Raw genomic sequence first — 23,449 nt, forward strand, 5'->3', positions numbered from 1 at the left:
CAAAAATGTCGAAGAGCCTAACACAAAGCACTGTCCCAAATTTCGGCGAAATCGGACATTAAATGCCTCTTTTATGGGCCCAAAACCTTAAATCGAGAGATCGGTCTATATGGCAGCTATATTCAAATCTGGACCGATCTGGGCAAACTTAAAGAAGGACGTCGAAGAGACTAACCTAACTCACTGTCTCAAATTTCAGCGACATCGGACAATAAATGCGTCTTTTATGGCCCCAAAATCTAAAACCAAGTTATCGGTCTATATGGCAGCTATATCTAAATCTGGACCGATCTGTGCGATATTGCAGAAGTATGTCAAGGGGCTTAACTTAACTCACAGTCCCCAATTTCAGCGACATCGGACAATAAATGAGCATTTTATGGGCCCAAAACCTTAAATCAAGAAATCGGTCTATATGGCAGCTATATCCAAATCTGAACCGATCCGTGCCATATTGAAGAAATTTGTCGAAGGGCTTAACACAACTCACTGTCCCAAATTTCAGCAAAATCGGATTATAAATGTGGCTTTTGTGGGCCTAACACCATAAAACGGAGGATCGGTCTATATGGCAGCTATATCCAAATCTGGACTGATCTGGGCCAAATTAGCGAAGGATGTCGAAGGGCCTAAGGCAACTCACTGTCCCAAATTTCAGCAAAATCGGATAATAAATGTGGCTTTTATGGGCCTAAGATCCTAAATCTGAGGATCGGTCTATATGGCAGCTATATCTTAATCTTGACCGATCTAAGCCAAATTGACGAAGGATGTCGAAGGACCTAACACAACTCTCTGTCTCAAATTTCAGCAAAATCGGATAATAAATGTGGCTTCTATGGGCCTTAGATCCTAAATCGGCGGATCGGACTATATGAGGGCTATATCAATATATAGTCCGATATAGCCCATCTTCGAACTTTACCTGCTCATGAACAAAAAAAGAATCTGTGCAAAATTTCAGCTGAATATATCTATTTTTGAAGACTGTAGCGTGACAGACGGACGGACAGACGGACGGACATGTCTACAATATATTCGCTCCTCGGTTCGATCGTACATCTAACCCGCTGGACGAATGCCTTTCATCTTTCACAACGTGATCAATTTGGTTTCTCGTGTTTTGATCGGGTGACAGCCATGTGGCTTTGTGAATATTTTTATGTTGAAATCTGGTGCTACTAACTACCATGTTTTTTGCCGCGGCGAAATCTATCAGCCTCAACCCAGTACTGGACATTATCACGTGGAGGCTAAACTTTCCGACTTTTGGACCAAAAATGTCTTCCTTACCTATTTTCGCATTAAAATCTCCCAGAACGATTTTAATATCATGGGCGGGGCAGCGGTCATATTCTCTCTCTAGGCGCTCTTAGAAAATATCCTTGGTCTGCTCGTCTTTGTCTTCAGTCGGGGTATGGGCACAAACAAGGCTGATGTTGAAGAATTTGGCTTTTATGCTGATTATGACCAGCCTCTCATCCACCGGAGTAAAGCTGGAGACAAGGTGTTTCATTCCCCGAATAACCACAAATCCACAACCAAATTCATGCCTCGTGTTATGGCAGCTATAGTTCGTCACCGTTTGGTGTTGTAGTGACGCCATTACCAGTCCATCGCACGTCCTGTAAGGCGGTAATATCTGCCTTATATGTCTCCAATACATCCGCCAGCGCGTATGCTGCACCTTCTCTGTAAAGAGTGCGAATATTCCAGGTGCAGATCCATTAATCATGGTCCTTAACCTAAAATTTGGGTTTCGTTAAACCGTTTTAAAGTATTATTAATCATACGCATTAAGTTTCTTCATTAATATAATATTTAAGCAACCTGGTACCATATGAAAAAGTTTGTATGTATTTTATTATTTAATGCTCAAATCTCTTTTTTGCTCCTTATAACTTCCCATTCTGATTATACAACCTCGTACAATGACTAGAAATTCCCATAATAATACATATTTCATAGTTTTCAATGATTGTCCGTAATTTAGAGAAGCAGCTACTTCAACTATTCTCAAAAGGATAACCAAAGGATACAAGTGAAAATCTTTACAGGATTTCAAGATAACAAAAAAACAACAACAGCAGCATAGTTCCTGTTACAACAAAAGAAAAACTTTCAACACTTTCATTGTTGGCTGGAAAGATGACAACAATGCCACAACACAAGCAACTCTTCCCCCAACCAGACTCTGGCCAAAAGCCCCTGCATAAACCCAAATATATATCTATTATTTCTTAGTACTACCCTAGCTGATGATCCTTTTGAATGAAAGGACTCTTCGTTTAAGCAGGAGTTAGTTATTGTCTATCCAAGGCAGAATTGGTTTAGAAGTCCTTGTAAGTTGTTTACCTCAACGAAAACTTTTGCGTACACAAAACAATGCTGTGAAGCTGAGAGTGTGTTAATGTTGTCCTGTTTTTATGTCAAAGTGTCTTTGCAAATCATTTCTTAAGCATGCCCTCTTCTCTGCTAGTTACAAACATGCTGCCATGGCTTTAGTTGGACTAGTTGGAAAATATAAAAACTCCTCTCTTCCCTTTTCAAAAGGCTAGCTATAGAAAGGTGTCCAATATTTTCTAAGAATTTTGTTTTTGGCATAAAGAAGCTGAAAGGTTTCAGCTCATCTTGCCTCTCATAATCCTGGCGCATGGCATGCTTCCTATATAGCCATAAACTATGTAGTTAGCAGTAGTTTTGGAGTTGTCAGTAGTGCTGCCTTAGACAAGGAGAAGTAATTTAGTAGAGTACCCAGAAAACAAAGTTAAGCGTCGCATAATTTTCCCTCAAATTTTCAAGGAATAACAAAATAAGATTTATGAATGGCGAAACTTGGGAGTGGGAAGTTTTCTTGCTTCACTACCCTACCTTTGTATAGTAGCAACAAAGAAAACTGTTTTTGTTTTTTTCTTTTTAAGGAATCAACATAATTTTCTTTCCATTTTGAAAATGAAAAACTATACATTGAGATTTTATTGCGAATAATTTCCACATTTATGTTTTGTGTTTTTTCTTTCCCTCTCTCTCTCTCTCTACGTGTTTAGCTGTGCTATGGCGCCTCATCTCCAGCTTTATCGGATCGTAGCCGCTTTCCCACATTATTTCGTACACATCCTTCGGCTACTGTTCATAATCCCACTAGAATTAAGTTAATGAAGAAATTCGGCTGGTCACGTGTTGCCATTCTACAGCAAGCGGAGGAAGTTTTTATATCGGTAAGTTTATTTTGTAGTGAAAAATAAAAAAATAAAATTTCTACAAATAAGGGGATTATTTCAAAGCAACATATAACTACTCTTAAAGATAGCGAGAGGTATTAAAAATGTTAAAATCCGCCATGGGATTTGTTTACGGCTGAAACTAAGCAATAAGTTTGGGTATATAAAAAAGATTTTCTTTATTATTAATAATTATACGCATCAATGTCCCATAATTAATATCATGTATACGCAACAATTGGAGACCACCGTTGCGCAGAGGCAAGCTTGTTTGCCTATGACGCTGTATGCCTGGGTTCGAATCCTGGCGAGAACATCCAAAAAAATTATCAATGATGGTTATCTATTGGGTTGCCCAAAAAGTAATTGCGGATTTTTTAAAAGAAAGTAAATGCATTTTTAATAAAACTTAGAATGAACTTTAATCAAATATACTATTTTACACTTTTTTTCTAAAGCAAGCTAAAAGTAACAGCTGATAACTGACAGAAGAAAGAATGCAATTACAGAGTCACAAGCTGTGAAAAAATTTGTCAACGCCGACTATATGAAAAATCCGCAATTACTTTTTGGGCAACTTAATAATATTTCTAATGCTGACAACATTTGTGAGGTACTATGCCATATAGAAACTCCTTCCTCAAGAAGTGTCGCCCTGCGGAACGTCGTTCAGACTCGACTATAAACGGAAGCCCCTTACCATTGAACCTAAAACTCGAAACAGACAGCACTCAGTGATATATGAAATGTTTGCCCCTGTTCCCGAAAACTATGTTCATGGTCAAATTTTTATGAATCTCGATCCACTTATCATTGCTAAATAGTCTTAAAATATTGGGAAATGTTCCTTTTTTTGTAAAAACAAAGTGCCTAAGGAATTCATAAGTTTTTTACTTTTCTTCAAAAATTATAAAAAAAAAAAAAATTGAAAAAATTTCGCTACCATATTATTTTATAGAAAAAATTTCGCTACCATATTTTTTATAGAAAAATTTCAAAAACTAATTTTAATAGAAAAAACGTCTGCACTTAATTTTTTATAGAAAAAATTAAGCTAACATATTTTTTATAAAAAAAAAAATTTCGCTACCAAATTTTTTATAGGAAAAATTTCCCCTTCCAAATTTTTAAAAGAAAAACTTCCCTACCAAATTTTTTATAAAAATTTTTTATACAAAAAATTCTCTATTAATTTTTTATAGAAAAAATTTCGCTACCAAATTTTATAAAAAAATATTGCTGTCAAATTTTTTTTAGAAAAAAATCGGCACCATATTTCTTAAAGAAATAAAATTTTGCTGTTTTTTAAAGAAAATGTCCCTACCATATTTTTTTTTTAGAAAAAATTTCGCTAACAGATTTAGTTAGAAAAAATTTGGCTAAAAATTTTTTCTATAAAAAATTTCGCTACCAAAATTCTTATAGAAAAAATGTTGGTGAAAAATTTACTATAGAAAAAATTCGCTACAAAATTTATTGTAGAAAAAATTTCGCTTCCATATTTCATCAATACAAATTTCGCTAACAAATTTTACTAGAAAATATTTCTGAGCCAATTGTTCTATAGAAAAGATATTTCTCTACCAAATAATTTTATAGAAAAAATTTCGCTACCAAATTTTTTTTATCGATAAAATTTCGCTACCAAATTTTTTTTACAGATAAAATTTCATTACCAATTTTTTTAGAGAAAAAATTCGTTACAATATTGTTTTTTTTTTTAATTTCGATAACAAACATTTAAAAGAAACAACTCGTTAACAAACTTTTTAGAGAAAAAATTTCGCTTCCATATTTTTTTTTAGACAATTTTCGTTAACAAATATTTCTGACCCAATTTTTTTATAGAAAAGATATCTGTAAAACATTTTTATAGAAAAATTCGTTCACAAATTTTTTTAATAAAATATTTCGCTACAAAATTACACCAAATTTTTGTAGCAAATTGTAGAAAATATGTTGGCACCAAAGTTTTTACTAAAACAATTTCGCTACCAAATTTCTTGGAAAAAATTTCGATACCAAATTTTTTGGAGAAAAAATTTCGTTACCATATATTTTGTAGACAAATTTTAACTGAAAAAAACTTCGTTTTCAATTTAACTTTTGTTTAAAGAAATTATTTCGCTACCAAATTTTAGTAGACAAAATTTCGGTGGCAATTTTTTTTTTAACAAACTATTTCACTTCCAAATTTTTTATGGAAAAGACATTGGCACAAAATTGTACAGAAACAACTTTCGCTGCTTAATTATTTTTTAGCAAAATTTTAATTATTAAATTTTATGTAGAAAAAATTTCGCTGCCAAATAGAAAAAATTTCGCTACAATATTTTTTTTTAATATCGCTAACAAACATTTTAAAGAACCAACTTCACTAACAAATTTTTTATAGAAAAAAATTTCGCTTCCAAATTTTTTAAACACACATTTTTACAGAAGAATTCGTTCACAAATTTTTTAATAAAATATTTCGCTAAAAAATTTTTTCAAGAAAAAATTTTGCTGCCATATATTTTGTAGACAAATTTTACCTTTAAAAACAACGTTATCAATAATTTTTTTTTATAGAAAAAATTTCGCTACCGAATTTTTTATAAAAAAATTTCGATACCAAATTTTTTATAAAAATAATTTCGCTACCAAATTTTTTATAGAAAAAATTTCGCTACCAAATTTTTTAGAGAAAAAATAAATTTAATTTTCGTGTAGAAAGTATTTCGCTACCAAATATTAAGTAGACAAAATTTCACTTAGTAAATTTTTACAGAAAAAAACTCGTTTCCAAATTTAATTTCCAAAAAATTTCGCTATAAAATATTTTAGAAAAAAAATTTCGGTACCAATTCTTTTATAGAAAAAATTTTCGCTACCATATATTTTGTCGATAAATTTTAACTTAAAAAACTTTATTATCAATTTAATTTTTCTTATAGAAAATATTTCGCTAACAAATTTTTAGTAGGCAAAATTTCGGTGACAATTTTTTTTTAAAACTATTTCACTTCCGAATTTATTTCACTTCCGAAAGATATCGGTAATAATTTTTTAAAAAAAAAATTTAATTTCCAAATCCAATTTACTAAAAATTTCGCTCCTTACCTTTTTATAGAAAATTTTCGCTAAAAATTTTCAAAAGAAAAAATTTTGCTATTAAATTTTTAACCACCAAATTTTTTAAAGAGAAAATTTTGCTAACAAATTTTTTATAGAAAAAGTTTCCGTAACAAATTTTTTATAGAAAAAATTTCGCTAACAATTTTTTTATAGAAACAATTTCACTAACAAATTTTTTATTGAAAAAATTTCGTTTCCAAATTTAATTTACAAAAAATTTCGCAACTAAATTTTTTTATAGAGAAATTTCGCTACCAAATTTTTTAGAGAAACATTTCCCTACCAAATTTTTTAGAGAAACTAATTTTGCTACCAAATTTTTTAGAGAAAAATTTCGCTACCAAATTTTTTAGAGAAAAAAATTTTGCTACCGTATAATTTGTAGACAAATTTAAACTGAAAGAACTTCGTTATCAATTTAATTTTCTTTGGGTGGCAAATATTTTTTGACAAAATCTTTCACATTCAAATTTTTTTAGAAAAAATTTCGCTACCAACTACAATATTTTGATTTCGCTACTAAATTTTTTTTTTTAAAAAAGTTTCGCTATGGAATTTTTCATAAAGAAAATTTTGCTCGCCTTTTGTTGAAAAAATTTCGCTGCCAGTTTTTTGTAGAAAAAATTTCGCTGCCAGTTTTTTGTAGAAAAAATTTCGCTGCCAAACTTTATATTGATAAAATGTTGGTGCCAAGCATTTTATAGAAAAATTTTAAAACATTTTTTTTTTCAATAAAAAATTGTTGATTGAAAAAATTCATGTTACAATTCTTTTTTAATTGAAAATTTTCTGTAACAATTTTTTTTTTCAAAAAAATTTCTGCAACAAATTTTTTTGTATTGAAAAAATTTCTGTAATAAATCTTTTTTAATGAAAAAATTTCTGTATTAATTTTTTTTTATTCAAAAAATTTCTGTATCTAAATTTTTTATTGAAAAAATGTTGGTACCAAAACCTTTTTATTCAAATATTTATAAAATTTGTTATAGAAAAAATTTTAATACCAAATTTTTTATAGAAAATCTTTTATATCTCATTTTTTATAGAAAAAATTTCGGAATTTTTATGGTTCAAATTTCGATACCAACTTTTTTGTAGAAAATATTTCTTAGTAATACAGGGTGGCTGATGAATATTGCTACAATGATGAATATTACTACATTTTTTTTTCGGTGTATGGAATACATATTTCTTTTATTCATGTTAAATTAAATTATTAAATTAATTATTAAATTATTATTAATTAAATTAATTAATTAATTAATTAAATTAATTATTAAATTATTATTATTAAATAGAAAAAAAGTTATTACATTTTTTTTTGGTAGCGGCTTTCATCAGCCACCCTGTATATTAATGAAATTCATCAAAATCGGACAATCGATAATCAGGCATTAATGGGTTAAATCAATGGGTTCAGCATTGTAGAACTTTCTTACTTATTCCAACCATTATTCTAAGCATTAATAATCCTAAATTATTATTATTGTACTCATACGCTACCACATCCTATGGCATGTCTCAATCATTGACTTATGTTACATTGATATTATGCATACGCTCCCATACCCCATCGTCATCATCATCATCAACAACAATAATATCACTCATACGCACTCCATATCCAAAATTTAAATTAATTATACGTTTAGAGTCTCTTAAATGTTTGGAGCGAATTTATGCTCCACGCAATGCAAAATATTATAAACGTTTCACATTAATTCTACTTTGTATGACATTTTAAACAGCTACCATTTAAATAAATACGTATATATATGAGAGCATAAAATTTCTTCTTTTTTTGTTTTTCGTTTGTGGCTTGTAAATGGTTTTGCATTTATCTACAATATCCATTTCAATTTACAGCAATTACAAAATTTGTGCCAACAAAATCATAAATTTTGCCACAAATTGCAACAATAAAGAGCAAATCTATGTTTTATTTAATTATGTCTACAATATTACATAATTAACATACATTTGCCATGCGCCTGCTTGTGTGTGTGTGTGAATGTGTGTATGTGTTGAGTAGGATAATCCATTTGAAGTATCATCAGTGGAAGCGCAAAAAGTTATTATGGTAGAAAAGTCAGCATGGAGTAGAAAAAATTTAAAAAAGTTTTATTTACAAAAAAAAACATTCCATTGAGGAACAGGAGCAAACTTCTCACATATCAATGAGTGTTGTTCGACCACTATAGGACGGACGGACGGAAGGACGGACGGAAGGACGGACGGAAGGACGGACGGAAGGACGGACGGAAGGACGGAAGGACGGACGGAAGGACGGACGGAAGGACGGACGGAAGGACGGACGGAAGGACGGACGGAAGGACGAACGGAAGGACGGACGGAAGGACGGATGGAAGGACGGAAGGACGGAAGAAAGGACGGACAGAAGGTCGGAAGGAAGGACGGAAAGAAGGACGGAAGGAAGGACGGAAAGAAGGACGGACGGAAGGACGGACGGAAGGACGGACGGACGGACGGAAGGACGGACGGAAGGACGGACGGAAGGACGGACGGAAGGACGGACGGAAGGACGGACGGACGGAAGGTCGGACGGAAAGACGGACGGACGGACGGAAAGACGGACGGAAAGACGGACGGACGGACGGAAGGACGGACGGAAGGACGGAAGGACGGAAGGACGGACGGAAGGAAGGACGGACGGACGGACGGACGGACGGAAGGAAGGACGGACGGAAGGAAGGACGGACGGAAGGACGGACGGACGGAAGGAAGGACGGACGGACGGAAGAACGGACGGACGGAAGGACGGACGGACGGAAGGACGGACGGACGGAAGGACGGACGGAAGGACGGACGGAAGGACGGACGGAAGGACGGACGGAAGGACGGACGGAAGGACGGACGGAAGGACGGACGGAAGGACGGACGGAAGGACGGACGGAAGGACGGACGGAAGGACGGACGGAAGGACGGACGGAAGGACGGACGGAAGGACGGACGGAAGGACGGACGGAAGGACGGACGGAAGGACGGACGGAAGGACGGACGGAAGGACGGACGGAAGGACGGACGGAAGGACGGACGGAAGGACGGACGGAAGGACGGACGGAAGGACGGACGGAAGGACGGACGGAAGGACGGACGGAAGGACGGACGGAAGGACGGACGGAAGGACGGACGGAAGGACGGACGGAAGGACGGAAGGACGGACGGAAGGACGGACGGAAGGACGGACGGAAGGACGGACGGAAGGACGGACGGAAGGACGGACGGAAGGACGGACGGAAGGACGGACGGACGGAAGGACGGACGGAAGGACGGACGGAAGGTCGGACGGAAAGACGGACGGACGGACGGAAAGACGGACGGAAGGTCGGACGGAAAGACGGACGGACGGACGGAAGGACGGACGGACGGAAGGACGGACGGACGGAAGGACGGACGGAAGGACGGACGGACGGAAGGACGGACGGACGGAAGGACGGACGGACGGAAGGACGGACGGACGGAAGGACGGACGGACGGAAGGACGGAAGGACGGACGAACGGAAGGACGGACGGACGGAAGGACGGACGGACGGAAGGAAGGACGGACGGACGGAAGGACGGAAGAACGGACGGACGGAAGGACGGACGGAAGGACGGACGGACGGAAGGACGGAAGGACGGAAGGACGGACGGAAGGACGGACGGAAGGACGGACGGAAGGACGGACGGAAGGACGGACGGAAGGACGGAAGGACGGACGGAAGGACGGACGGAAGGACGGACGGAAGGACGGACGGAAGGACGGACGGAAGGACGGAAGGACGGACGGAAGGACGGACGGAAGGACGGACGGAAGGACATAGCTAGATACTTTATGGAGGCTCAGAGACGAGGGACGAGAAGCTCTTTTCAAAGACAATATAGCCCCACAATTGGTTTGATAGCTGGCACATTATTTTCTTCAATTTATAAAAACAATGTTTTCATCCTTACACACATTCTCGCGGTCATTTTAGGCCGACTAACGCAAGAGAGAAAAACATTTTTGGTAAATAATTAAAAAAAAAAAAGTAAAAACATGTTGATTAAGGATACCCACCACCATGGATAAATTAATCATCCTCTTTTATAACAACTCCATATCCATAGTAATATGCGAATGGGGGCTGTACTGGATCATACTTGATTCAGGTCACGAGAACTCTTATACATCCGGTCTATATATTCCAGCTATATCTGCATATAGTCTGATCTGGACCATATTTAGGTGTAATAGCGGAAGGCTTAAAACAACTCACTGCTTCAAGTCTCAGCGAAATCGTGTTAAAAATGCAGCTTTAATGGGCTCAAGACCCTTAATCGACAAAGCGGTCTATATCGCAGCTATATCCAAAGATAGTCCGATGTGGCCCACTCACGAACTTAACCTGCGTATAGAAAAAATACGAGTCAGCGCAAAATTTCAACTCAATATCTCAATTTTTAAAGACTGTAAAGTGATTGCAACTAACGGACACACAAACGGGCAGACACGGAAACATCGTTATATCGTCTTAGAATTTAACGACGAATTATATGTCGGAAATGGATATTTCGATATGCTGCAAATGATATGGCTTAATAAATATACCCCCTATCCTCTGGTGGTGGGAATAAAAGTTCTACGTCAATAGCAATGCTCCAAATAATATATATATGAATTTCGTCAAAATCGGACATGGGAATCGAGGGTCAGGCGTTAATGGATTAGGATAGTAACTACCAGCTGACCTATCAATATCTTCATGATTTGGCTATAAATCACAATGACCACCTTACTAATCCACCACCTTACTAATCCACCACCTTACTCCTCCACCACCTTGCTCCTCCACCGCCTTACTCCTCCACCACCTTACTCCTCCACCGCCTTGCTCCTCCACTACCTTACTCCTCCACCGCCTTGCTCCTCCACCACCTTACTCCTCCACCGCTTTGATCCTCTACCACCATACTTACTCCTCCACCGCCTAACTCCTCCACCGCTTTACTCCTCCACCGCTTTACTCCTCCACCGCCTTACTCCTCCACCACCTTGCTCCTCCACCGCCTTACTTCTCCACCACCTTGCTCCTCCACCACCTTACTCCTCCAACACCTTGCTCCTCCACCACCTTGCTCCTCCACCACCTTACTCCTCCACCGCCTTGCTCCTCCGTCACCTTACTCCTCCACCGCTTTGCTCCTCCACCGCCTTACTCCTCCACCACCTTTCTCCTCCACCACCTTACTCCTCCACCACCTTGCTCCTCCACCACCTTGCTCCACCACCACCATACTCCTCCACCGCCTTGCTCCTCCACCATCTTACTCCGCCAACACCTTGCTCCACCACCGCTTTACTCTTACTCCTCCAACAACTTGCTCCTCCACCACCTTACTCCTCCACCAACTTAATCCTCCACCACCAACTTACTCCTCCAACACCCTACTCCTCCACCACCTTTCCCGACTGTCTTCAGTTACATACAGACGGACAATCAGATGAATACCTAGGCTTATTACTGAAATTTTTTACTCCTCCACCACCTTACTCCCCAACACCTTGCTCCTCCACCGCCTTGCTCCTTCACCACCTTTCTCCCCACCACCTTGCTTCTCCACCGCCTTGCTCCTCCAACACCCTTCCCCCCTCCACCTTACTGGCTTCTGTTTCAAACAGACGGACACTCATATGAATACCCAGGCTTGTAACTGAAATTTTTTTAATTTGATTTTTCATACTTAAACTCTAGTTTCCTTAATTGTGTAATGCTAAGCTTCCATGGGCTTCTTCAACAGCAAATTCAATCAAAAGTTTATTGCAAGTTGCAACAAACTTTCATAAAAATATTCCTCATTGTAATTAAATACCAAACAATTTGAACTCAGCTCTCTCTCTCTCTCTCTTTCGCAGTCGTATTCTCAGAAATATTCATTACAAAATTCTACTTCTAATTTTACTAAACCCTAGTAAGTTGTTATGAAATTTCTTGTACTGTTGCTCTTCAAATAAATTGAAATATAATTTGATATACGATAGAGAACATTCATTTGCATGGCTTAGAGATAAGAGTCCAATTTCGAGTGTATGTACAACTTTTAAATGGGATTTTTCAATTATTCTGTCAAAAAACAAAATCCGAAAACAAAAAAAAAAACACGAAAACAGAAGAAGGAAAAAAGTTCGGCCGTGCTGAATCTTATATACCCTCCACCATGGATTGCATATGGGTAGTTCTTTGCAAGGTTTCACTGTTAAGGGAGAAACTTAAAAATGATAGTGAGATGGCAAGTAAGAAATTCCATGGATTTTCTTATGTGTTTGGATGAGAATTGCCTCCTTGAGTTAGGTACTCAAGGCTTCAAATTTAGATATAGGTTTATATGGGAGCTATATCAGATCACACTTAGCATGGATGTTGCAATTTATAGCAGATATCATTGTGCAAAATTTCTGCCAAATTGTATAAGAAGAGGACCCTGTAGAGGCTCAAGCTGTCAAATCGTTAGATCGGTTTATAGACGGACTGACGTCTTGTCATCCTAAATCAAGACTTTCAAGAAGATTTATTCCTTTCTGGGTCTCCGATTAATATTTCGAGTAGTTTCAAACGAAATGACGAAACTACCAAACGCCCCATCCCTAAAAGTAGGCTATAAAAAAAGCTTTTTGAAGCAAGCAACATCAACACAAGAGTTCATCAAAAAATAGGAAAATTGAATTAAGTCTTCAAGCACTGCTTTTCAGAGATGGTAAAGGAGGGAGAAAGGAAGAAATAGCAAAAACATGCTTAAATGTTTAGTTTGTCATAAATAACATTATCTAATTTAATATTCACACATGCCCAAAAAAATATTAGAAAAAAAACCAAACATATCCACATAAACAAGCATGCCACATGTTTGTGAGTGATGTGTGTTCTTGTTTGTAGTAGGAAAAAAATCCACAAGCAGACAGGCCATCAGCACAAAACAGAGGCGGAACAAAGTCATACAAAGAAAAGAGTTGTTGATGAGACCTAATTTTACATTGGCTGAATTTTCTAAACTAAGCTCCCTAAAGGGAAATTGGCCTTAATTCGCGATTTCATAAAAAAAATTCAAATTGGCGACATTTCCCAAATTATCCATCTTCGAGGGAAAATAACCATAAATAGTGACAGTAATAAGACGATATGGGAGTGAGAGCAGAGACAACGGAGGACATGTTGAGGCTTTTGATGAAAACCCAATTTCCACAGGATACGACGGGACTCATGGAGATACCGGAATCTTGGAATAATGACGTTGGTCGAAGGTTTATAATAACGGAAATTATGGTGAAGGAATCCTTGACGAGCTTCACAGCAATTAAGTCACCCGGACCTGATGGGATATTTCCGGCGTTACTACCGAAAGAGGCAGACTATCTGGCGCCTCGTCTGACCAAAATTTTCACAGCGTGCCTAGGACTTTCATATACTCCGAAAGCCTGGCGGCAAGGGTGGTGTTTATACCTAAGCCCGGCAAGGCAAGTTAAGCGACACCAAAGGCCTACAGAACCATAAGCCTTATGTCCTTTCTACTCAAAACCATGGAACGTATTGTGGACACCATGATAAAGAGTAGGGCATTCAGCGAACTGCTCAAATACAAATAGCATGCCTATGTCAAGGGAAGGTCGGTGGGGCAGTCTCCACTGCACGAGGTTGTGCATAAAATAGAAGAATCCATCGATGCCAAAACGTACACCCTGACGGTAGGCATTAACATCCAGGGGGCTTTTAACAATGTGAGGAGCGACACACTGATCCAATCCTTAGACCAGTACCGGGTGGACCCGGTCCTTAAGGACTGGATGAACCATATGCTAAGGAACAGGTGGATAAGTTGTGTGTCCCATGGCATAAATATAAGGGAGAAAGTGTCACAGGACACGCCACAGGGGGGCATTTTATCGCCACTCCTAAGGGTGACCACCATAAATGACCTAATACGAATGCAGACTGAGGAAGGATTTGAACCCGTCTGCTACTCAGACCATGTCATAATACTCCTAAGGGGTAAGCACCCAAACGAGCTATACAGAAGGGCCGAAGGAGTCTTGCATATGGCATATGACTAGGCTTGACCCAGAGATCCCAATTTTAACCCAGAGAAGACTGAAATGTGCCTGTTCACGAGGAAAACGAAGGTGGGCGAATTTAACGCACCACGTTTCCTCAATAAGACGATTTCGATATCTGACAAGGTCAAATACTTAGGTGTGATCTTGGACAGGAAACTGAATTGGAAGTGTCACATTCAGGAGCGTACTGAGAAGGCTCACACATGTTGGGCACTATGTAGACGAGCCGTAGGCTCGAAATGGGGCCTGAATCCTAGGATAGTCCACTGGCTCTACAGGAGCGAGATTAGACCATTACTTACTTATGCCTCAAACGTTTGGTGGACTACTATGGAGAAAAAGTGCAACATAAGGACCATACAACAGGTTCAGAAAACATGTTGTCTTGGCATAGGTGGGATGATGAGGACCACGCCCACAAGAGCTCTGGAGACTATTCTAGATATCCGACCCATTGTCGATTGCGACGTTCTGCTGTCATCGGCCCAGTCTTGGAATGACGGAACCCTAGTATTGCCATCTGGAAGATCATGTTACACGGATGGATCAAAGCTAGAGGACAGAGTGGGCCTGGGGATTTACATTGAAAACCCAGGGACTGACATCTGTTTTAGGCTGCCTGACCATTATACAATTCTGCAGGCGGAGATCCTTGCGATCACGAAATGCGTGAAGTGGTGTGGTGCTAACGCGAGGACGTCGAGTGTATGTCCATAGTGGCATGGGGCGGATTAATACCTCTTTTCAACTTCACCCAACCTGACAGTAATAGGATAGGGAATACACACTTTGACTCCATAAAATATGAATCTGCTTGCTCGTCGCGACATTCTGAATCAATCTAGCCTATGTCCGTCTGTCTGTCCTTCGCTCCGTCCACCCGTCTGTCGAAAACGCTAAAGGGTTCGAGCAAATATAGATATTCGTTTTAAATAAAACACAATTTCGCTGAAATTTCGCAAGAAGTGGTTTTTCATGGCTTCCAATAACCTGATATAGTTCCCATATAATCCGATCTCCAGATTTGACTTCTTGACTATCACATTGGTAGAACGATTTATATGGGAGCTATATCAGATTAATGACCTATTTTGACCGTATTTGACACAGCTGCGGGAAGTCACACCTGCAAAATTCTAGCCAAATCGGACAAAAATTGTGGCCCATAAGGGCTAAAGAATTCAAATCGGGAGATCGGTTTATATGGGAGATATATCAGGTTATAGACTGATTTGGACCATAATTGGCACAGCCGCAAGCAAATTTCCAGCCAAATCGGACAAAAATTGCGCCTTATAAGGGCTCAAGAAGTCAAATTGGGAGCTCAGTTAAAGGACGATTTTGACCGTATTTGACACAGTTGTGGAAAGTCACAACCAAACGCATCCTTCAAAATTTAACCAAAATCGGAAAAAAATTGTAAGGGCATGTAAGGGCGATCGATCATATCGGGAGAGGGCTTATTATGGACCTATTTGGACCGTACTTAACACAGTTGTTGGAAGCCGTAACAGAACATCGAATGCTAATTTTTGTTGTAAGGGCTCAAGAAGTCACATCGAGAGAACGGACGAATATTTCGAGGTGTTACAAATGGAATGACTATATTAGTATACCCCCATCCTGTGGTGGTGGGTATAAGAAGAGGAAGGGAGAACCAGTGCGGGCGATAAACCCACCGTAGGTGAGTTCACTCGGAGACCAGTTTGGCCCATTCTGATACCCTGGAGAGAAAGAGAGCAGAAAGAAGATGTGAGACCTCGGCCCATATCCAGAAGTTACACACGAATAAAAGAAACAGGAGGAAAGGAGAAAGGTGGTGAAACACCTCTCCCCACGCAAGCACGTATGTGCCTTCGACGGAGCTTATGGCACCCTCCACCAGAACCCACCCGTCCCGTCTACAAATCTCAGAAGACTTCCCAAAGATCTGTTTGCAAGATCACCTAGATCGCTGAAGAACCTCCTGCCCAGAAAGGAGAGTCTGTGTCCCTGCAGAGTCGTATATGAACATAGCAAGAGCTCGATAGTCTCCTCCTCATCCTCCTCAAGGCAACTCTTGCAGAGGTCATTGTGCGCCACCATGCGTCCTATGGCACAGTGTCCGGTTATGGCCAGGGCTGCGGAGTAGACTGGAGTCGGGGTTTTAAGCCCGGAGTCGAAGTCGGAATCGGAGTCTGACTATTGAGACGGTGTCGGAGTACGTTTTGAAGATGACCATCGGCTCCAAACCGCACGACAACTCCTGCTTGAGACTCCGAATCCGAATTAGACTCCGGCCAGAGGTCGGACTAGAGGGTCAGACCCCACAGCCCTACTTCTGACCCCTTTCAAGGTACTAATCGACTTCTTATGCAACGCCAGTAATTCCTTCGTCCTCCTCCGGTGGATGACAGGGTAGAGTGCCCTAGCAATCCGGCAACCATTCGCCGAGTCCCATCTTGCCCCCGACGCCGCTCTGGCCATCTCATATACTTTGTTCAGTGGCTCGACAAATGGCACATAGGCAAGACCGGTGTCAGGTTCTCCCGGAGCAGACGAAACCTTCCTATTGCATATGCATCTTGAGTTCATCGTCCTCTAACCCAAGGCTTTGAGCGCAGCCATGCTATCCACATAAATCTTGAGTTTGGAGAGCTGTAGTTCACTTACCAGTCCCTGACTCCATCTAGGAGCCATCAATGAAGATCAAGGTGTAATTCTCCCCAGTATTAACTATGGATATGGTAGTGGAGTTATAATAAGGTATGATGATTAATATATCCATGGTAGTGGGTATCCAAAGTTCGGCACGGCCGAACTTAACACGGTTATACTTGTGTTTAAGTTCATAGTAGCCCTCCGGGGACTAGTTTCCTAATTTGATTAAAAGATTTGTGCTCTTCTCCCTAAGACCTTTTAGTTAAGTATCATATGGTCATGGTAGGCATTGATCTTTGTTTGAGATAAACTTTTTTGGTATAGGGCGGGCAACTTAAAAAGTTTTCCTAAATTAAGATATCAGATTTGTCTTTTACAATGGAAATCTCCGTGGCGCAGAAGTTAGCATGTCCGCCTATGTCGACCAACGCCTTAGTTTAAATCCCGTTGTAGTTGTAGCATTTTACACTTTGAGACATTCCATGTGAGTACCATATTGTCATGGTCGTTGTTCTACACGACTTTTGAAGGTAATTCTCAGGGGTGGGCTGGGCGGAAACTCAGATACTTGATTCCCAATATTAAAATTAAATTCGCAATCTACTGACACCAGACTTCCTTTTAGTTCCCATATCGTCCTTTATTGTCTCAATCGGCGATGATGATGTCAGTTGAAGTTATGCGGCTCCCAAACATCTTAGGCCAAATTTGTGCAACAGATTCGTATTCTTCTTCTAAATACCTTTCATTTGATACCCATATTGTCCCAATCGGTGAACATGTCCGTTTGGGTGGGGCGTTCCCCTTGATTGCTTAACCTCAAACTTTGTTAAAAAAATTGTTCCACACCATTGCAAAAAACTCGGAGATCTGGTCCTTTTTGTAATCTACGATACGGAAACCCCCAACGGATATCAAACCAGTAAGGAAGGGCAAAAGTCGGGCGGTGCCTACTGTATAATACCCTACACCTACCTTATAAGTACAATGTGTGACCTATATCCAATTCTGAACCAATTTTGATGGACCTCGGTGAGCAAATGTTCAAACTGTAAAAACTACGGTTGACAAATGACAACATTATGGCAAATTACCCCAAAAACCTGACGAACATATTGGGTTGCCCAAAAAGTAATTGCGGATTTTTTAAAAGAAAGTAAATGCATTTTTAATAAAACTTAGAATGAGCTTTAATCAAATATACTTTTTTTCTAAAGCAAGCTAAAAGTAACAGCTGATAACTGACAGAAGAAAGAATGCAATTACAGAGTCACAAGCTGTGAAAAAATTTGTCATATGAAAAATCCGCAATTACTTTTTGGGCAACCCAATATATATGGGACCTATATCTAACTCTGCACCGATTTCGAGCAAACTTCTCAGATAATGTGTTAGTCGTCGAGGAAAGCGTTGTGCAATATTTTGGCAAGATTGGTTAAACAATGTGCTTGCAGTGGCTCTCGGGGGGAAAATCTGGCGATATACATAAACGACAGCTATATCTAAATCTGGGCCGATTTATATGAAATTCACCAGTAATAATGAGAGTCATAAAAAACCCTTCCTTCAAAATTCCGACATAATCTGTTAACAAATGAGCATTTTCTGCAATATTTTGGCAAGATTGGTCAATAAATGTGCTTGCTGTGGCTCTAGAAGTGAAAATCGGGCGATATATATATATGAGAGTTATATCTAAATCTGAACCGATTTCCATGGAATTCACCAGTAATGTCGAGTGTCGTAAAAATTTCGAGAGAATCGGTTAAGAAATGACCATTTTATTGCATTATTACTGAAAATCGGACGAACATATATATGGGAGCTATATCCAAATCTGAACCGATTTCGAGCAAACTTCTCAGATATTGTTGTAGTCGTTAAGGAAAGCGTGGTACGAAGTTTTGGGAAGATTGGTCAATAAATGTGCTTGCAGTGGCTCTAGAAGTGAAAATACGGCGATATATATATATATGAGAGCTATATCTAAATCTGAACCGATTTCCATGAAATTCACCAGTTATGTCGAGTGTCGTAAAAAAAATCCTTCCTGCCAAATTTCGAGAGAATCGGTTAAGAAATTACCATTTTATTGCATTATTACTGAAAATCGGACGAACATATATATGGGAGCTATATCCAGATATGAACCGATTTTTTCCAATTTCAATAGACTTCGTCTCTAGACCGAAAAACATGCCTCTACCAAATTTGAAGACGATCGGTTTAAAACTGAGACCTGTACTTTGTACACAAATTAACATAAACAGACGGACAGAAGAGACGGATGGACAGACAGACGAACATAGCTAAATCGAATCAGAAAGAGATTCTGGATCGATCGGTATACTTATACTCTCTTTCTTTTGGGTGTTAGAGACAAATTCACTAAGCTATAATACCCTGTACCACAGTAGTGGTGTAGGGCATAAAAATAGGTACTCCAATTTCATCCGAATTTCTACATAGTGTATTTCCAAGGCCATCTTTTTTCCAGTCTTAGCGGAAAATACAAATCATCCACAATACTGTGGCTTTTATATGTAAAAACTAGGCCAAAAAACATGCCTGTACCAAATTTGAAGACGATCGGATGAAAACTGCGACCTGTACTTTGTACAAACATTATCATGGACAGACGGACGGACATAGCAAAATCGAATCAGAAAGTGATTCTGAGTCGATCGGTATACTTATCAATAGATCTATCTCTCTTTGTTTTAGGGGGTTACAAACTAATTCACTAAGTTATAATACCCTGTACCACAGTGGTGGTGTAGGGTATAAAAATTGTAGGTATAAAAAATTTTTGTTTCCTATGTTTGCCTGGTCAATGAATTGTATACTTCTTAACTTTGTTTCTCATAGGGGAGTGAATCAGGCTAATCTGCTTATGAGTATGAATAACACCAATGTCGCATTATCTGTGATCAAATCGACATAATCTTGACTCCCTTTCCCTTTGGGAAAGAAACATTTCTTCCAAATAGTTTCACACTATGTCTTAAAAACATATAAGGCCTGCTTAGCAACAATCTCCCCTTCTAAGTCCTTCCCTGTCTAACTTAAGTGCCAAGCAGGCTCATATCGTTTATTTGCACATGTATATGTATGCCATATATCATACATCTGAATGTTTACCCCTGTAACTAGGCTTAAAGTATTGACATACATCTACTAACAAACATATAGTTGTGTGTGTGTGTTTGTATGTGTGCTTTAGAGAGATTGTCCATGAATATGAGACATCTTCAGCATACATAAATGTAAAAGTAAAATATTAATGTGTGTGTGTGTGTTTGTATGTGTGCTTTAGAGAGTTTGTCCATGAATATGAGACATCTTCAGCATACATAAATGTAAAAGTAAAATATTCATGTGTGTGTGTGTGTGTGTATTTATGACATTGCAAAAATCACTTTTGACAGCTAAAGGCAAACAGGACTAGGACAACAGCAAGAAAGAAACGAAAACAACAACATCAGAAATAAAATATAAACTACAACATAATATGTGCGAGTATCAACAAACCCTCTCACCTCGTCTAGTTGGTCGTTTTTCGTTTAAAAGGATTTTTGCCTTTGAAAATTTTCAAGTCTTATGTGTTATACAAACATCAATGTCAACAAATGTTTAGGAATAGGTGGAGGCCCAAAAGAAAAGCAACAAAATTTAAGACAAACATTTGTACGTCATCAAAGAAGGACCCTAGTCAGCCGTTATATCTGAAAGACAGCAAAAACAAGGATAAGAAACTTAAATCAACTGAGGATATCGAAGACTCCTAGACAGGAAGACGAGCAAACCGGACAAACAGATAGTTGTAGGAAAATTGGAAAATAGGGCAATATTTGATTTTCATAATGAAGAAATTGAAACAGAAAATGCTAACAAGTGATGAAGACGAAAAAATTAAAAGAAGATGCGAAAAACAGGAGGAAAGGAATGCGGAACTAAGAAAATGCGAGACAATATGAGGCAGACAGGTGGACGAGCAGATGAAAACGGACAAATGGGCAGACAGACAAACAGACTGACATACAGATGGATGGACGGACAGACAGACAGGCAGGCAGCGGGGGACAGATAGATTGACAGACACAGGGACGGAAGTATGCAAATGCAAAATTTGCCCATAAACATTCCTCTAAGGAACAGGGGCAAATATCTCACATCTCAATGAGTGCAGTCCGATTCAAGTTTAAGCTCAATGATGAGGGCCCTCCTTTTTATAGCCGAGTCCGAACGGCGTGCCGCAGTGCGACACCTCTTTGGAGAGAATTTTTACATGGCATAGTACCTCACAAATGTTGCCAGCATTAGGAGGGGAAAACCACAGCTGAAAATTGTTTCTGATGGTCTCGCCAGGATTCGAACCCAGGCGTTCAACGTCATTGGCGGACATGCTAGCCTCTGAAAAAAAAAAAAACATAAAAATATGTTTAGACAGACGGAGGCTACGGTAGCGCAGAGGTTAGCATGTCCGCCTATGACGCTGAAGGCCTGGGTTCGAATCCTGGCAAGAACATCCTGAAAATTTACAGCGGTGGTTATCCCCTCCTAATGCTGGCGACATTTAGTAGGTACTGTATCATTTGGTATGGCAGCCATGTCAAAACTACTCCACAAAGAGGTGTCGCACTGCGGCATGCCGTTGGGACTCGGCTATAAAATCTCATTAAGCTTAAAACTTGACTGAAAAAAACATAAAAATATGGACAGACAGACGGAGACTACGGTAGCGCAGAGGTTAGCATGTCCGCCTATGACGCTGAAGGCCTGGGTTCGAATTCTGGCGAGAACATCATGAAAATTTACTGCGGTGGTTATCTCCTCCTATTGCTGGCGACATTTAGGAGGTGCTGTATCATTTGGAATGACAGCCATGTAAAAACTTCTCCACAAAGAGTTGTCACACTGCGGCAGGCCGTTGGAACTCGGCTACAAAATCTCATTGAGCTTAAAATTTGACTGAAAAAAAAAAACATAAAAATATGGACAGACAGACGGAGGCTACCGTAGCGCAGAAGTTAGCATGTCCGCCTATGACGCTGAAGGCCTGGGTACGGTGGCCCCCGATGCGCCTTCTTTAACTCTCAAATATCCTTTTAGGGTGGGGACACTTCGCCCTGAATGCGGATATCGAATTCGTGCCATTGTAGCCTATGACGCTGATCGCGTTTGAATCCTGGCGAGAACATCGGAAAAAGCGGTGTTTATTCCCTCTTTATGTTGGCGACATTTGCGAGGTACAATGCCATGCATTGTCATTTAAAAAATTTTTCCCAAAGAGGTGTCGCACTGCGGGACGCCGTTCAGACGCGGCTATAAAAAAAAGTCGCTTATCATTGAGTTTAAACTTGAATCGGAAAGCACCCATAGTTTGTCCCTTCTCAGTTCCTGGTGGTTATGTTCTTCCTTAGGGTAATGTTCTCATTAGGGGAGGGATATGGATATGGATACTCATATATGGATATCAAATTCGTGCTGCACTTCCAAATTCCTTTAATTTGAGCCCCATATTGCCATGAACCGGTAAAATTAAGCCGGTAAATATGAACCGTTTGGAGGGTGTTTTGGGGCGGCCATCGGCAGTTTGCACTGTAATTAGATATCAAATTCGTTCTTTATTCGCAACGGAAATGGAGTTCAGCTTGGGGGGTGCTTTAGGGCGTACCCCAAAACATTTGGATTCAAAATTGGGTATCAAATTCGTTTTCTACTCTCAAATCTCTTTCATTTGAGTCCCATATTGCTATACTGGGTCAAATAACAGATTTGACGTATCTTTAGGAAGAAAAGCGCCACCCAGACTTGAACGCAAATTTTAATGTCATATTCGTAATCTACTCTCAAATACCTTTCATTTGAGTACCATAAAGCCTTGATCAGCTAACATGCCCATTTGGGGGAATTTGTGGGTGGGCGACCTCCCTGTACTTGGACCTAATGTTTTATGCCATATTTGTAATCTTCAGCCTAATACTTTTCATGTGAGTCCCATATTGACATGAACTTTGAATGTATCTGTTTAGAGGAGTTTTGGGGTTGGGGGGGAACCCTGCTGGTTACTTGGACCCAAATTTAAATACCATATTCGTGTTCTAGTCTTCAATACCTTTCATTTGATACCTTTATGGTGCCCATCGGACCACTTTCGGATATGGCCGGCGTTTTTTGGGGAAAGGGGCGGCTCCGCCTCCACCCGATATCTAAAAATTATACAGCCTATGAGTCCTTTCAGACAAACGTACACAATCTATGAACATTTTAGGAAAATCGGTTTAGCCAAGTAAAGGGTGATTTTTTTGAGGTTAGGATTTTCATGCATTAGTATTTGACAGATCACGTGGGATTTCAGACATGGTGTCAAAGAGAAAGA

At 39.3% G+C, this 23,449-nt stretch overlaps 1 protein-coding gene across 1 annotated transcript in view; it reads left to right on the top strand.

The window, feature by feature from the left end:
• Window positions 1-23,449, top strand: part of LOC106093690 (gamma-aminobutyric acid type B receptor subunit 1) — a 400,156-nt gene that overhangs the window by 212,948 nt on the left and 163,759 nt on the right. The window contains exon 4 of the mRNA XM_059366135.1: window positions 3,048-3,218. Within this exon, the coding sequence (XP_059222118.1) occupies window positions 3,048-3,218 (171 nt within the window). The remainder of the gene's footprint in view (window positions 1-3,047; window positions 3,219-23,449) is intronic.

Source organism: Stomoxys calcitrans, chromosome 3 (assembly GCF_963082655.1).
Source record: "Stomoxys calcitrans chromosome 3, idStoCalc2.1, whole genome shotgun sequence".
Classification (NCBI taxonomy): Eukaryota; Metazoa; Arthropoda; class Insecta; order Diptera; family Muscidae; genus Stomoxys; species Stomoxys calcitrans.